Below are 17,937 nucleotides of genomic sequence, written 5' to 3' on the forward strand. Positions count from 1 at the left end.
GACTTTTATGCTCCTTTCAGCCTCTGTCTGTTAATTTCTGCATAAAGAAAACTTCATCTACTTGCTTGTTGCTAATTTCAGGTTTTTTTATGTTAATTTCAGATTTTTTAAATTTAAGCCTCTCTCTGCCTATTTCCCTTTATTCTGCTCATAACTGCTGTTTTTCTGCTGCTTATCTTCCTGCTTTCAGCAAACATCAGCTGTTCAAATTCAACTTGCAGTAACTATATTCAGCAATGAAACCTTTTAAGCCTGGTTTCAACTTCTAAAGCAGCTTTCAGCAAAAATCATTCAGTATTAAGTTACTGCATTTTCACAGAAAATACAATTTCTCTAGTTATTTATATGGATGAAAATCTTATTGACCAAAATGTTGGTGTTGACTACAAGGTGTGTGAAAACATTTGAAAACTTCACATCAGACCACGTTTCTGCTACATTTTAGCCAATCGTTTGATTTCTCTGAGAGGCTTTAGACATCAATGATCCAAAAACAACATGAAAAAAAGAATCAAGTTCATTTCATTTTATGGTTCAAGAAATTTATATATGTCACATACTCATTTATTTCATTAATCATTTACAGAAGTCACAGTAAGACAGAGCAGCAGATGACAAATAAATAAATACATAAAGTGTCATACATGTTTAATACTGGATGTGATTTATTGTTGAAATCTGTGAACACACACACACACACACTGGTTTCAGCTCCTGCTGAGGACAAACTATTGTTTTACCTTCAGATTATATTCCGTTTCCTTATCTCACACAAATCTGTTCTTCACTCTTAACTCAACCTTTGTGAGCAGATTATTTCCAATCACAGACCCCTTCATGCTCCATTTCCTTGCTTTCTTCTACTTCTTTCTTCAGATTCATCTTTAAATGCTTTCCGATAAGCATGAAGTAAAATCCAGCATTACACAAGCATTATTCTGTCTGATGTATCAGAAAAGTTGCTTCTAAGTGAAGCCTGTATGAATAAATGTTTTTATTTTTCATCATTTGGAGCCATCAGTCAGTTCAGACCTCGTGCTTTAAACCCCACATCTGCTCATGTTATAACAGTCTTAACACTGATGTGGATTTTGAGGCTGACATGACCTGTGATGGACTTGTGACCTGTCCAGGGTGTCCCCCGCCTCTTACACAGTGACTGCTCCATGGGCACCTGTGACCCGAAAAGGAAGAAGTGGGTAAAGATAATGGATGGATGGATAAAAATAGACAGTTTGGGGGAAAAAAAGGCAGAAGAGAACATTTGGTTTCTGGTTTTTGCATGTTATAAAAACATAATTCTAATAATTAAATTGAACTCTGCTTGTTGCACGTCTTTGAGGGCAGTTTGAGTGCATTCTTGAAACCAACTAATTTTCTTTAATAAAACTTGTTTTTATTTGAATGTATCATGACAAGAGCCATCAGTTTGGTACAAAGTGCCTCAGAGTCTCAGACCTCGACATGCTGCCATCTGTTGGTATGAGAGGCAGAGAAACAACTCTGCACCAGTTACCTTTGCGTCCGTTAAACCCCAGTTCCAGTTTTTTTTGTTTTTTTTTCCGTTTCCCTCCTTTGACCCAGTTGGCTGCTTTTACACACCCAGAGCTGAAAGTTTCCCTCTGACGAGTCACAGATGTAGTCACTCTCAGGATCGGAAAGCTTTTATAGAAGCTGTTCTCCGAGCACGCTGTTGATGTTGGACGGATCGGTCGACTTTTTCTTAGAAGAGTCGGACTCGTTTTTTCAGTTCGTTCTTTTTCCACTGAGCGAGCCGGTCGAAGGCCGACATGGACATGCCAAAGACTCTGTAAAACTCTTCTGGTGAGAGGTGCCGCTGCGAGAGGACAGATCAGGCCACAAAAAGACAATCACATCACACAACGTATGGAAAAACAACTTGTTCGAGTGGATTCTTAAAAAGAACCAGAATTTACTTTTTTTTTTTCTTCCAAACAGCACATGACACATCATGAAAACACTGAGTAAAAAAGTCCAATATAATGAAATCTTACACCCAGAGGCTGTAGAAGTTATTGTGAACATAAAACTAAGATCAGGGGTGGGCAACATGTTTTTCCAGAGGACCAAATCAAGATATTTACAGCAACTGAAGTTCGCATAGAGAATTAAAATAATATTCTTGTAAACAGATAATTTGGAAAAAAAACAGACTTTTTCTAGTTGTAACATAACTAGCATGCTTGATAAAAAATGTGTCTCCCTAGTACTCTTTAGCAGGGCTTAATTTGTAAACCGACTGATGCCAGAACACAAATAGAAGGTGGTCCGGCGCGCGGGGGGCGTCTGTGGGTCCTCCCCCAGAATATTTGGAATAAAAGAGATGCCATTTTCTGCATTTTGGTGTATATTAACAGGTTGTTAAACATCTGTACGCGTTTGATTAAATTGATTAAAACAGGTCTCTCTTGTAAACGAGTTTTCGAGGCTCAATGAGACTAACAACCTGTATAAATAAAGATTGAAGTAAAGATTGTAAAGATTGAAGTGAAATTACTATTTTAGAGAGCAACAAGCCGAGCAGCTCCGATTCTGTCAACTTCACTGTCCGACCCGAACTCTTCTCAGCTGAATTCAGTCCTGAGTTGTTGCTCCTCCTGCTCTAATCTGGATTACCACTGCCTTCAGGTGCTTCAATTCTCTGTTGTCCTGCTATGGACAATCCATCCATCCATTTATTATAGATAATAAACTGGACTGTCTTTTCAACATTTTGATGGCTGTTGTTTTGATAAATTAGTGCCGTTGTTTTGAGGGCTGTGGTAGCTCAATGGTCTGTGGTTGCGTCAGGAAAAATAACTGCCAAGTCTTCGTGCGACTTAGTTCGCTGTGGCGACCCCTGAAGAAGGGAGCAGCCGAAAGAAGAAAAAAAAGTGCTGTTGTTTTGAAACGTGATGTAATGTGAATAATACACATCAAAACATTTCTCTCGTATTTTTATTTTTTACTGTAAGCTTCTTTATTTATGTCTGAAATGTATGCAGGAGTTCTGACCCATCAGCAGTTGTGCACGCACTCTGTAGAGCTGTCTAGAGACGCTCCTGTGCGTAAAAAGTGCACTGTCTGCAGAGCGCACAGCTGAAGGTGGATGAAGATGTTCATCCCCGCGGGATATGCGGTCCTGCTGGACAGGAGCATGTGCGTGAGCTGGTGCGCATGCTGCGTCTGGAACTTCCACTCCACAGGTTGGGCAATGTCTCCTCTCGTTGTATCTTTAATAAATAATAAAAATAAAAATGCGCAATGAATTTGAACTTTTAGGGGTGGAGATTTGAGTTGCTGGATGCGAGCAAAAAGTTGCCAGAAGGCACGCGGTCAAAATGAGAGAGTTCCCGGATCTTGTTCCGGCAGGATCTGGCTCAAATTAACCACTGCTTAGGAACGTAAGACACACTTTCTATAAACTGGTTCTTGTAACAATACAAGTGTTAGCTTAAATATGCAACAACAACAACAAAAATGTATATTTTCAAAAGGTATATGTTTGCTTTTTGGAGCATTTAAGTTTCAGTTCTGGGAACACAGCAACTCAAAAGAAAAGTTTTAGCCCATCTTAATCCAAATGATTTTGATGCAGTGTTTCCCCTACTACTATGCAAGCGGGGTGCCTCGCCCCGTCGACAGAACTGAGTGCCCTGCATACTGACAACCCCCCCCCCGACAACTGTTCGTATCGATGTAGCATGGGCCGCAATACAAACGTGCTAGCAAAAATGCTATTGACGTACTGCTCCGTTAACCCCCCAATCGACAATTACCGGCAGCAACATAGCGCTAAACACAGATGTGATCCCCCCCGATAAAATACCGGCAGCAACGTAGCACTTAGCTAGCAGTCAGGCAACACAGATGTGACTCCGCCCCCTGTCGCAAAATAAAATATGACGAGCGCCCTGCCAAGGTAGCTGATCTAAGGGAAACACTGTGATGTATTTGTCCAAAGATGAACTAAGATTTTAACTTCCTTAACTTTTGTTAATAAAACTCGTGTTTTTATCAACTTATTTATAAGTTTTCATTTCAATTAAAAAAACTGGAGGCCAGATGGTGATTGTACAAAGGCTATTTTTGGCCATCGGGCCACATGTTGCCCACATCTGATTAAGATATTTTCTTTCTTGTAAGAGTAAATGCAATATAATCTATGAATATTTGTAGACAGATAAGTGATTAAAGTAGATATTTCAGACATAAATTCCTTTACCTCTAGTCTGGCTCTGTCCACATCACTGGGAAGACGCTGCTGTCCTCTAACTGACACTACAAGAGCTTCATATGGGTAAATCTAACAGAAACAAGACAATAGTACAAATACTTATCTAATGTGCTCAATAAATACGTGTTCTTTACTTTTAATATTTACTGCTTATAATCTTATCCTGGCACTTAAATGCACCGTTGGCTTCATTTAACATGTGAATTAGGCAAAAGAGAAAAACGCTAAAATCATGGTGCCTTGAGAAAGTTTTCAGAAGGTTTGCATTGATAATACCTGTACTAGCATGACAGACCAAAACCACAATCCATAACAGAGTTTCAGGAGTTTGATTATGTTGTTGACATACAGTAGATTATCAGTAAGAAAAATATTAGATTATGATAATTAGGGAACTGCTGTCTGACATTGATTTATTTTACAGTTAATATAAGAACAGCACAGTCACTGAAACTGAAACATGTTCTTTCTTCTTGTATATTTATATTCATAAAACTCAATTATCCTTAAGACTGTCAGGTCAGTAGAGTCCATATAAGGTGGAGGGTGGAATAGAACAGATTAAGAAGGGTTGTCACTGCCCCCCACTTGTCCACCCCTCACTGGTGCCCCTGCATAAATATTTTGAATGTACAAAAATTACTAAAATGTGTCTTCTTTTTCTTTTGGCTGTTCCATCTTCAGAGGTCATTGCGCCGCATTGAGATTATGTTTATCCCGCCCACTGCTCACATCTGTGACATCATCGAGGAGCAAAGATAATGTCCAAAGAGGGCAACTGCTCACAGCTGATTAAGCAACTATTTGATTAACACCAAGACCAAATGGATCTGTGTCACAAATAATTTGTAATCTTTTTACAATAAATTAATAGAATAGATAATTAATGCTAATTTTATTAAAGCTTTATGATATAAAAGGAAAAATATTATGTCATTTACAAGTAATGATCTAGATCTGGTCAGTCAATAACGACACAACTCAGAAACTACTTATAAAGGTTTGAATAACAGTACTGGAAAAACTTATATTTATTACTATTTAACTGTTATGCAGTTGATACTTAAAAAATGTTCACTGCATACCCATAGATACTTTGAAGGATGAAACTTGTCTCTACTGATATTGACCAACCATCTTCTCGCTTTGTGTAAAGGAAACCAAATAATAGTCAAATATATAATATTAATTTCCAATGTGTAAATATTAAATCAGAGGTAATACAAGGTTGCACTATTTAATAATTTGTGCTAAATTGTAGCATGATTCAGCACAGAGCTACACATGTACGACACAGAAGCTAATATGTACTAGCCAATTCAATAATTAACAGTGATTACATCAACATTATAGGCTCATTTTAACTTTCACAGTTACATTTTTATCTCCAGTTATGGTTGGATCACATTCACACTGACGTAAATAAGATTAAATCTGCTGACTTGTGAAATGAGACACATTTTCAGTTAGTCCAACCGTAGCACACGCAGCTTTATGGCATTTTTACATACATCACAAAACTTATATACATTCAATTATATTAATATTATCGTTAATAATATTACATAATCATCCTTTACTGTTGGCTGTTTTGCCATTATCTACAACAATGATAAGTCCAGACTCTTGCCCTCTTTGGTTATGGCTTCTGTCCCTCCAGTGAGTCACATCACGTGACCAATGCGCCCTCTAGTGACCTCTAGTGGTCTAATTTAACTATTGTCTTGTTAAATTTCCATCCCCATCCAGTGACTACACATAGAAAAAACATCATAAATGTGATACTTCAAGGGACAGTCTGGTGATTTTGAAGTTGTGTTCTGTCAAATGTTTATCAGTAATTAGCATCTTATCATCTGGGACATCAGCCTTAAAGCACCGAATATGAAGATTAAGAGGCAATGGTCTTTATCCAGGCGACATTTAATAAGTCTAAAAAACAATTAAAAATACATGTACATTGGCTACCCTTTAGTTTAGCCTGGACAAAGATATTTACCATTTTTTATACTTTGTGCTCTATGACGGATGTCACGGCTGACAAGGTAGCTATTGATAACTGTATTTCCCAGAACATCACATCAAAAATGACTAAACAATCCCTTTTAGAAACTCATTAAAAACAAAGTCTGTTTTATTGTTTCTGCAAAGATAAGATTCTAAAGTAGAAAATAGTGGAAATACATCAACATTTTATGTCAATTTGTTTTAGTTTTTCTTCTGAGTACAACTATGTTTTTTAAAAAGTACTCTGGAGATTTTATACATATTTTTCATGTTTCAACTATAAACATAAAAAGAAAAGACTGTGTTGAGGAGCTGCTTTTGTTCTTTTATAGACACTGACAGTCAAGTACAAATCAGTTACCCTATGAAAGTATTTGTTACGTAATTCAGGTTATGTCGGTGCATTTTGAAAAATACACAACATGGTTCCCAAATCATCTTCAGATTCTGAAGAGATGCATGTTGTAATTGTGATTCTTTTGTCATGAGAGAAAAGACTTAATGCATCACATAAAGAACAAAAACTACAAACAAATATACCATTATCATTGCCAGTGGTTATTTATCTGCTTCACCTTGTCTTAGATAAATGAATCGGTCAACTTAAAAATAAAATCACTGATTTAAAAAAGGTCTTTGTGGGGGAAACAAGATGATCAGACCTTTCCCTTCATTCTGTAGCGGTGTCTGCTGCAGCTTACCTTGTATTCTGAAAGAAAAGACAAAAGAAAGAAAGAAAACACAGCGACTCACTGTTGTGTGTAATTGCATTACTGTTTCATTAATAAATACACTCCAGAGAAACAACACGCATCAGAGACGACGTAAATTAAGAATAGTGGAGATAAGCAGATTAAAGACTTACCTCTTATCTGCCAGTTCACTGCGTTACTGCTGTCATACTGGTAATAATCTGTACTCGTACTCTCCGGCTGCGGGAACACAAACAAAGGTACAGTATATAAAAATAAACAAAAACATGGCTGAGAAACTGTTTTATCTTCATATAAGACAGCTGATAGACACTTTATATTCATCTGCCCAACAAACCCTCACAGTAACGGGAGGAAAGGACCTTTTGTCTCTCCTTGGGAAGCAAGATTAGTTTCAGGTTGAGCAGCAAATGAAGGACTTTGTTCTTTATCTCTGTTTAATGAAGGCTCACATCATTTCTACTGCACTTCCTTAGTTAGAATTAATAAAAGCGATAAAGCTTCACGGAGAATTATTGAAAAACGAAACAAATATTTCTTTGAACCGAAGTGCGAGATTCTGCATTTAAATCAACCTTTGCTGTCAAAAAACAGAAACCAACAACTAAGTTCATAGTAAATTCACTCAACATAAAACAATATAAAATTTATTGGTACCACTCCCCTTATAGATGGCTAATAAATAGCTTATAGATATGTTATTAATTCCTCAAATTGTTTATTATGCATTAATTAAGGGTGACCGAGAGACAAAACTGACCAGTTTCTTGCCAAATTGTGGTCCAACCTATATATTTAATCTAGAGATGTTCTAATAAACATTTCAGACTAAGCTACTACCTTGTAAGCACAATAATCATTAGCAAATCTTATTTTTTAGGATATAATATTAGTTGTAGATACTTATAATGCAATGATAAACAACAATATTATTAGTTTACCTGGATTATTGAGCATGAACTTTGATGTCTTGAACCACTTTGGCTGTGCTGCCTGGGAGGAGTCAACGGGAGGACCGCCCCCAGAAACCATCTTATCACCATCAAACTGGTTGGTCCACTGTAGGAGTGCACTGCTTAGTGGGGAAAACAGTTTGTTTGTGACGCCTTGGACTGATGAAGTCCTTCGAATGGAGGGAGAAACGTCTCTCAAAAAACAACAAAAAAAAAAAAAACCTGTCCAGATGACCTGACTGAACATTGTTGGTTTTATAAAGTACTTATAGAGGAATCAATTAATAACATATCTATTAACTATTTATTAGCCATCTATAAGAGGAGCCTTATTGTAAAGTGGTACCATTTTATTGTAAGTCAGACTGAAGTGAACATATTTCTTGTCCAAAGAAAAGGCACGTTTGAGAAAAATGTTTCTAATTAAACAGATCGTGGAAATTCCAAATATATTTATAAGACTATTTTTGAACGTTTTTACTAATGAAAATCACAGAAATTTCCTAAAGAAATCATTTAAATGGAGAGATTTGTCATTCAAAAAACATTTTTTTAATCATGGATTTGCTGTAATTAATTGTTTTAAACATAAAACTTGGAGTTGCACAGCAATATGCATAAAAGTCAGCTACGTCAAGTGTAGTAAACTGTTTTAAAGTTTATTTGTGTTCAACTATCCCGTTGGACCTTTTTTTTTTTAAACAATTCAGCCCACCTTAAATCTTTTAAACAATTGTGCTATCGCTCAGTATATTCAAATTCAAATTCAAATTCAAAATTCTAAAATACTTTATTAATCCCAAAGGGAAATTATTTTGTTGTTGTAACTCGTTATCCTCATTTCATTAAGAGATGTTATAGATACTGATGGCTGTAGACAGGAAGGATCTCTTGTAAAGGAAGAAACTGGCTGCAGATGCCGTCCGATCCGTCCACCCAGACTCGGCTGGCCTCTCGGTTCCCCCGGGCTGTAGGACCGCATGAGTGCCGGGCAGAACTCCTCCCAGAGCGATGGCCACTCCTCCCAGCAGTCTGCTGAGCTCCTCATCGCTGCAGACAGCCAACTGTAGGCGCCGAGGGACGATCCGGTCCTTCCACTGTCATGAGCCACGTTTGCTGCTAGTTCCAGGATCTCAGTGGTCAGACACTCGAGCACAGCTGGCAGGTAGATGAGAATGCGTCCACAGAACATCCTTTTCAACTCATTTGAGATTTGGGGCTGTGGTTGAGATATTATTTGAGCTTTTGAGATGTTAATCAGCTGCTGTTGGTTGTAGAAAACTGCCTTGTTGCCATGGTTACGCATCATAACAAATGTCCAAAACTAAAAAAGTTTCAGTAAAAATCCTTCCAGCTGCACAGCATCTGATACCAGAGGAAACAATTATCCAAAAAAATGTGATTTACATCCAGAAAAAGATGAATTAAAGTTTCCAAAAGCAAAATCTCAGAATGAATGTGACAGAGCTGCTCCAGCATGCAGCCAACTTGAGCGGCGCAATTCTAGAACAAAGATATATGGGGTGAGAATGACTCCCAGCTACTTCCACAGCAAATTTGATCACCAAATCTGTCAAATTGACCAAGTTTTAGCCATTTTGGGATCAAATAGTTTGATTATCTATGGCAGCCATCTTGAATCAAGCCCTCCTAAAGTGTCAGTTCCATCCAATAATTGCTTCCTGAGATTTTCTGTATAATCCATCCAACATTTCATAAAATATTTTTGCTAAATGACAAATCCAAGTAATTACATTATTGTCTGCTGCCATGAAAAGCAGCTAAAACTATTAGACTAACTTTTATTTATATTTTTGTTGACAAGAATCATGATTAATCTGCACTGCTTTAATGTTCAGCCTAAAATGTAATGGTAGCACAGAGATTATTTTGCTTCTTAAAGGACAAGAAGTTCCTGCAAAACAAGTAAAAGAAACAATGAAACCACAAATGCTTACTCTGTTCAGTCCATTTCTGCCGTAGCCGGGCAACGAGGCAGATTTGGCAATGTAGGAGTCTGGAAAAAAACAAAACCCTAAAATTAAACTAAACACGCATCACGGACAGACTCAGTTCCTATGATTTGGGCACTTTAGTATTTTTTTAATTTAAATATTTAATAATCTTAGTAAAGAATGTTCTGATGAATTTCTAAATATAACCCCTTTGCATTTAAGTGTGTAAAGATTTTCTGTTTAAATCTTTTGTTGCACCAACACATAAAATGTAATGCCTTATTTATTATAGCAAAGCAGCTCGGTTTGTGGAGAATCAAATATTGTTTTTTTTTTAATTAAATCAGCACCAACAGAAATACAGAGACGCGCAGCAGAAGCTCTGCTGTCCAAACGGTGACCAGGCCTTTCCCACAAACGTTCGGGAATAGAGCAAAGACTAGTTTTGTGATATCTCCCAAAACAGCAAACAACTACAACAGGGCTATTCAACTGGTGGCTCGGGGGCCAAGTCAGGCCCAAGGGTGAGCTCAGTTCAGCCCACCAATGGGTTCATTTTAAATAAAACTAGACTTTAAACCATAAAACAAACTTAATGACAATAACTGCTGGATGTCCGGCCCCTGAGTCTTGGCTTTCAGTAACTGTGCCCCCCTGAGCAGTTTGGTTGAATAGCCCTGATCTACAACAAGCTGTTTTCTAATGAGGGGTTTAATAAAGAGTGTTGGGAGGATGTGTTAACAGTAGAGCCGTCATTTTTAACCTGAACCCCTGGCCCCGCCTGACCCGGATTTGGTCTGGGCCATAATAATGTGCTTAATGTTTGAGCCGGATCGGTGTCGGGCTTTTGATTGCGTCAGCGGATGCACACGGCTGACGATTCAATTATATGGTAACATGGCTTGCCATATGAGCACCAGCCATTTGACCACGCGCTGACCGGCCTTGAAAGAGGTAAAAAGTTCAGTTAAGCTTCAGATGGACTACTGCCAGTGATCCATCAGCCAAAATGCACGTTCGTTCAGCTGCTGCACTCAGCGGTTGCGTGCGGCCGGCGACCCAAACAGGTGAGATCACAAAACATCAAACATGTCAGAGCAGGGTCCGTGTTTGAATAATGCAGAATGCAGGCAGAAAGGACAAACACCCCTCAGCTCTGATCTTCTGCCCCCTACATTTAGCTGCGTTCGTCTGCCAACCATTAATAACTATATAAGCAGTCAAAGCTTAGTTAAAAATGTTGGGGGGGTTCGGGTTCAGAGCTATAATTACTGTTAATTTGTCGGGTCATGTGGGGTTCGGAAATGATGACTATGGGCTGGGGCCGAGTCGGGTTAGGGGTTTTTTTTTGGGCCCGAATGCAACTCTAGGTAACAGTTCCTGTTCCGTGTGGCCATTTGGGATGAAAAATTATCATCCATGCCTTAGGGCTTAGCTTGTCAGCCCGGTCAGAGTTAAACTCTGTTCATCCAAACTGAGAACGTTCAAAGAGCTACACAACATGTAATGCATCATTTGTTGTTCGTAATCTTTCCACAGAGCCCCAAACCTAAAAGATTGGGACTGTTTAACATTTTCATCACGGCAGCAACGGTGGCATGGTGGATCAGTTGGTAAAGCTGCCGTCTCTCAGTAAGAAGGTCGCCTGAGTGAATCCCTGCCAGGGGACCTTTCTGTGTGGAGTTTGCATGTTCTCTCCGCGTATGCGTGGGTTTACCCCAGGTACTCCGGTTTCCTCTCACAGACCAAAAACATGCATGTTAGACTGATTGGTAACTCTAAATTGTCCCTAGGTGTGAGTGAGAGAGTGAATGGTTGTTTGTCTCATTTGTCTCTATGTCCTGTCCCCCGCCTCTCGCACAGTGATGGCTGGATATGGGCACCGGTGACCTCTGCGACACGAAAAAGGAAGAAGCGGGTAAAGATGATGGATGGATCACAACAACAACATTTCACATCTGTCCACATCTGTGGCAGGGCTCTGCTGTGTTGTGGTGCTGCATCATCATCAGCAGAGGACAGTAGAGTCTCACAGCTTTCTGCTTCATCGCAGACTCCTCCTCCATCACTTGCCCTTCCCAATACTTTCCCTCTCACTCCCTCTTTCCCTTCAGCCGCTCTTCTTCACGTTCATGTTCAAAGGAATTGAATTACACCTCGACGTCAGAGAGATGAGGTGAAGGTCTCGATGCAGCAGAACACTGACTGACGTGTGGAGACTCGGAGCTATAATGAGCTCGTCAAACCAAAATGAGATTTACTTCCACACTTGTGACACAGTTTTAGAAGTATTGTGTTTTTGATTGATATGTGCACCGGCACAACATGAAATGTACTCGCTTAAGCATCTTGCACGTCAGTGTTTTCTGTGTGCTCCTATGTTCACTACTGCTGCTTTTATTTCAGGCGTTTGCACAGCTTGCTCTACTTTTAGTCATTAACTTTTTATAGTGACTAAAGTGGGATTTTAAACCCAATCTGACTGAAAAGTTGGCATTTTTTTTAAAAGAGTTCTCACACAAGCACTAAAAGAGGCATCAGAATATCGTAGCGCTTGAAGAAGAATATAAATTCAAAAAGAATAGAATGTATGGTTTGTGCACTTCAGGTTATGAAGATGGCTGGGAGATTCAGTTAAGCGAATTTAGGATCCGTGCTGCTTAGACAAAGGAGATAAATAAAGCACCAGTCATCCTCCCACCTGTAAGCAACAAGAAAGAGTTGTGTTGGTGATGCGAGCTGACGGTCTCCCGTGTGAGGCTCTGCTTCTTCAGCAGTAAAAAACTCAGCAGGATAAAGGAGATGAGAGAGAAGCTGACTCGTAATGAAGGATGAACGGAGACATGAGAACATCTCCATGATCCACTCACCGTTGTCTGAGCTGCAGGTGGACCTGGGATCTGAGGACAGAAAGAACAGCAGTTTCATTTCACCGGCTTCCCACTCTGGATAGAAAACAATCTGTGCCACTCTCAGTGACTTTGATGTTCTAATAGAAAACTAAAAGCTCTGCTTGATAAAACGTTTTAGGATAAAACTGATTAGAAACAAAGTGTCCAGTGTTTTCAGCAGAGCTGAAAGATTCCTCTTTTTAAAGCTGTTACCAAAAGCTCTTTTGCAAAAGTAAGCAACTTGCTTTAAATTGTATGTTGAAAGAATAAATATTTGAAATCATCTATGTCTTTAAGGATCAATTACTAATGCTTAGTCATAAAAAAAGTTTAATAGAAATACAAATTATTGTGACAAAAGGAGTCTTCTCTTCTCGATGCGTCCTGTCTTTTCTCGGCTCAAGTTTAGTCATTTTGTAACGCTGAGGTAATGTCGGACATCTTGTGCTTTATAAGACTTCTGTGTATGTGAAGTGAAATTTCATCCATGGTGAACTTGTAAAAAGGCGCTGCACCTCAAATTAAAGTTGACGGATGAATGTCATTTACATTGGAGAAGCTATCCCTGCTTTATAAGAGGCAATACGTTTTCAGTTGAAATAGAAATAAAAATACTCATTGCAAAGTAAGAAATCAAACATAAGAGGTTATCAGGTGGTTAGGAGCTCAGTCCAGTTGTTTTCCAGATATACTGAATGCCATTCTGAAAAGCGGGTCCACAGTCGGTGTAAACAAAGCTCTCTGCTCTGTGAAAGCTTCAGTCACATGACTCACCTGCATTAGGCTGGCTCTAGTTTGTGTACGTAAAAACGCTTGAAGCATTCACACTATTGTCATCCATTGTTCTTTTGTACGTTTCTCATCCCGCAGTTTTCAAGCTACTTCAACAAATCTTAAATCAAAACGTTCGGCTCTTTCAGGATAATCCTGCTATGACTTTTGATGTTTGTGCAACTTTAGCTTTTTTTGAAATATTTAGCCTTTTCTGCCTTTTTTTTTTCTCATAGAAAATTAATTGAGCTCATTTTACATCCTTCAAATCTTTAGATCTGTTTACAGCGTTTTACGGCTCCTTTCACATTTTGTTCTGGTTCAGCTTCTTTTTGCAAATTTAAATTTTTTTCCCAGCTACTTTCAGCTAATTTCAGCAATTTTTTTTTTTTTTTCAGATGTTTTGTGCAACTTTCAGATTCTTTCTACTAACTACAACATGTTTATGCATCTTCTTTTTTCTGATTTCAGCTTGTTATGCTCCTTTAAACACATTGCTGCACGTTTTAGCTTTTACTGCTATTTCAGCTACTATTTAGCTGTTTTTATGCTAATTTTAGTTTTATTTAATGCTATTTCCACATTTTTTGCACTCATTTAAACTTTTTTCAGCCTAATTCAGTAAAAATGTGCTCTCTCCACTTCTTTCTGCTTTTTAGCTACTTTTCATCCGGGGTTTTTGTGTGTGTGTGTGTGTATGTGTGTGTGCTAATTTCAGCTTTTTCCAGATAATTTCCACTTTTTTGTGCTCATTTCTGTTTCTTTCAGCCTAATTGGGCAAAATTGTGCCCTCTCCACTTTCTTCTGCTAATTTAAGCATGTTCTACATTTTCATCTGTTTTTAGCATTTTAAGCTAATTTTAGCTGTTTTCAGACAAATTTAAGATTTTTGTGGTAATTTCTGCTACTTTAAGCCAAATTAAATTATTTCTGCTAATTTCAGCTTGTTCTTTCTTTCTTGCAGCTTATTTCTGCTAGTTTCAGCTTTTTCTACTATTTCAGCTACTATTTAGCTGTTTTGTGCTAAATTTAGCTTTTACAGCTAATTCCACATTTTTAAAGCTAATTTAAGTGCCTTCAACTTTCTTCTGGTAGTTTAAGCTTCTTTCTGACTTTTCAGCTACTTTTAATCTATTTTTTGCTAATTTCAGCTTTTTAGCCAATTTTCTAATATCGTGCTCATTTCTGCTTACTGGTATTTAAACCAATTTCAGCAAATATATGTTATTTCTGCTTTCTTCTGCTACCGTAGGCTTGTTCTTCCATTTCAATTTGTACATGCCAGCATGTTTTTAGCTGTTTTCAGCTGTTTTTAGCATGTTCTTCAGCAATAAACAGTCACACTGCATTTTTGAAGGAAATGCAGTTTGTCTAGTTAAATATAGCCTTTGTGTTTAATGTCCAATCTACCTTTAGTCACTTCAGCACTGCATGTAAACAAACACATGGTAGTTGGCAAAAGGTCACAAATTAAAACTTTTTTTAAAATTAAGAGCCCATTATCACAAGGAGTGAAATATTGTGCAGATTTTTTACTTTATGAACAATTATTGTCCCGTCTTCATGAATTTGCTATACTTATGTAAACAGCAGTGATTATGGACATCACTTGTTTTGTCGCTCTTGTGAACGGAGCTCATTTCTTCCTCTCTCCCGCTCTCTGACCTTCATTTACCTCCAGGCTTCAAGTCGTTCATCTTCTCCCTGCAGCTCCAAATTGCTTTGGTTTCTTTTTTCCTCCCTTTCTCTGCTTTACATCTAATTCCCTTCTGATTGTGTTCTCACTCTCAGCCGTCCCTATTAAAGAAACCTTCTGGCTTCTTTCACTTCTGACCGCCTACCCTCACTCCCTTTCCCCACGAGTCCCTCCATCGTTGTCTCACTCTCACAGCTGCTGGAGGCAATGAGAAGGAGTGGGATCAAAGAAGAAAGTGCAGACAAATTGTCTCGGAGTGGCGACATAATCAAAAAGTGATACAATCAAACGGAGACTCACAGCCGTTAAGGGAGCTGTACTCCAGACTGTTCAGCGTCTCTTTGCTGTTACACCCGGAGCTGCGGGCGCTCCTCCAGTGGTCATTGTCGTAACAACCTGACCGAGCCTTCATCTCTTCCTTCAGGATCATCCTTCCAATTCCCTGCAATTTATCCAAAAACAGATAAAGAAAGAAAATGGTTTAAAGAACAAGTTGAAATTAGGAAAAAGGACAGATAAGAAATAAAAGTTGATAAATGAGTTGGTAATAAATGAATGCATCGTTCTGTGCACTCCAAATTATTGAACAAAGACATCCCGAGGTTGATTACTGCTCAAAGTATGTGTAGGGGAAGAATATCAGCTACTACCACACAAAACTTTTAGCTCAAACTCTGTAACAATGGCTGAGTAAGAGCTATTTTTGTGTTGGCTAAGGTTGTTTAACTCAAACTGAGTTGACTCCGTAAGTCAGTCGGCTATAAATGCTCATTCATAATTACTTTGAGAGTTCCATTAAAACTAGGGATGCACGATATTATTGGCATGGTATCGACTAATATAAGCGATAAAGTTACAAATGTAAATATCGGACATCGGCTATTCCATCAAAATAACTCACTGATATAAAAGGCTTCTGTTTTTTTAGATTATATATTCATATAGTGTTACATCATTTTCAGTCCCCTTTTTAGCATCTGCTTTTGGTAGCAGGCCAAACTGACAAAAAAAAAATACTATAAATTAGTATTTTAATACCACAGCAGAGAAAGCTATGTAGTCTCTGTAAATAGGTCTAGGGGAAAAAATAGCGGTATCAGCTATCGGCAAATAAGTTTTAGTATATCAGCATATCGGATATCGGCCAAAAATCCAATATTGTGCATCCCTAATTAAAACCCAACCACTGGTTCATGAGATATTTTGCTAACACAAACACAAGCACATACAATGACAGACAGTTATATGGTTGGCTCTTTTTCATGGCAGTGGGTGTTAATAAGGCTGAAGAAGAGGGGAATATGATGAAAGAATAGCGTTGTTGTTACAGAAGGTAGAAAATCAAGAGGAAGAGCAGAGGAGCAGCACTTTGAGTCATGTCCAGTGGCTGCGGTTGGAACGCAGCATTTAATTAACTGCCTTGTTAAATATTAATGTTGACTTAAATTATAAAAAGGAGAAGGGGAGTGTCTTCTTTGCTTACCCTGTTTATGTTGTGATTCCATCCATCCTCCTCTCCTCCAGATGAAAACCTCCTCACCCTGGAGACTAGAGGAGGGAGGAAGAGGAAATGAGGGGAAAAAAAGAGCGAGTGAGAGGAACGAAGACGTGAACATCAAAAGCTACTTTCTGCATTCAGACGTTCCTTCTCAAACGTGTCATTCAGCTCTGTAGCTACTCTTTGGGGAAACATAAAATTTGTCTTTGTGTACAGTAAAGGAGAAGAATGTTAGATTTGAGAACCTGAATACACAGCGGTGACTGACGGCTGGAAATTGCAAAAACAATTTTTTTCATTCAACCTTTATTTAAACAGGTTAAAACAGAGTAAAGACAAAAGAAGCTAAATTCTTGCTGTATGCCAAAAACAGAAGACATTAGCAAAACTCTAGGTAAAATCTAAAAGTAGCAAATACCAAACTGTCAAAGCAGCTAAATGGTACCTAGATGCTAAATGTAGCAACAACTAAAAACCGAAAATATCAAAAGGCTTGCAAAAAGTAGCAAAAAAAAAAGCTTGCTAAAGGCAACAAAATGATAGCTAGAAGCTAAAAATAGCAATGACCAGCAATAAGTAGCAAAAGGCTTAATAAAAGCCACAAAACAATAACTAGAAGCCAAAAGTGGCAAAAGATTAACTAAAATCTAAAATAGCTAAAAACGAACTAAAAATCAAAGGTTGCAGAAATTAGTTAAGTTAAAAGTAACAAAATGCTTGCTGAAACCTAAACTATAAAAAAACAAAAACAAAAGAACCAAAATTCTACCTAAGAGTAGCAATATGCTAGCTACTACATAAAAGCTAAACATAACAATGTGGTAACACTTTAGCATTAGCATTAGCAATTTCATAATGTTGTACTGGTGTCATCTTAACTATGTCTGACTATCACTTACCGAGTACCAAATGATTGCCTGGCTATTATTTTGTTCACTGATGTTCACACCAGTAATGGTTAACTACCCATTAGCTCCTGATTTCTTCCTCTTTGGTTTCCTTGGTAACCATTGGTTCTTGATTAGTTCCTCTTCATTTTCAAGGTACTAACCAGTAGTCCCCTAATTATCTTCAAAATCTGCAGAAGTGGTTAGATTGTAAATAACGTCCGTCCGTCCGTCCATCCATCCATCCATCCATCCATCCATCCATCCATCCATCCATCCATCCATCCATCCATCCATCCATCCATCCATCCATCCATCCATCCATCCAA

General features: G+C 38.2%; 1 protein-coding gene across 1 annotated transcript in view; it reads right to left on the reverse strand.

The window, feature by feature from the left end:
- Positions 1 to 1,471: 1,471 nt before the first annotated feature.
- Positions 1,472 to 17,937, reverse strand: part of LOC119420852 (actin-binding LIM protein 3-like) — a 72,815-nt gene continuing 56,349 nt past the window's right edge. The window contains exons 10-17 of the mRNA XM_037688276.1: positions 16,707 to 16,804; positions 15,524 to 15,665; positions 12,736 to 12,765; positions 9,869 to 9,927; positions 7,110 to 7,176; positions 6,946 to 6,953; positions 4,226 to 4,306; positions 1,472 to 1,837 (exon numbers count right to left, since the gene is read on the reverse strand). Of these exons, the coding sequence (XP_037544204.1) occupies positions 1,724 to 1,837; positions 4,226 to 4,306; positions 6,946 to 6,953; positions 7,110 to 7,176; positions 9,869 to 9,927; positions 12,736 to 12,765; positions 15,524 to 15,665; positions 16,707 to 16,804 (599 nt within the window). The 3' untranslated portion in view covers positions 1,472 to 1,723. The remainder of the gene's footprint in view (positions 1,838 to 4,225; positions 4,307 to 6,945; positions 6,954 to 7,109; positions 7,177 to 9,868; positions 9,928 to 12,735; positions 12,766 to 15,523; positions 15,666 to 16,706; positions 16,805 to 17,937) is intronic.

This window comes from Nematolebias whitei, chromosome 14, assembly GCF_014905685.2.
Source record: "Nematolebias whitei isolate Nwh7 chromosome 14, NemWhi1, whole genome shotgun sequence".
NCBI lineage: Eukaryota > Metazoa > Chordata > Actinopteri > Cyprinodontiformes > Rivulidae > Nematolebias > Nematolebias whitei.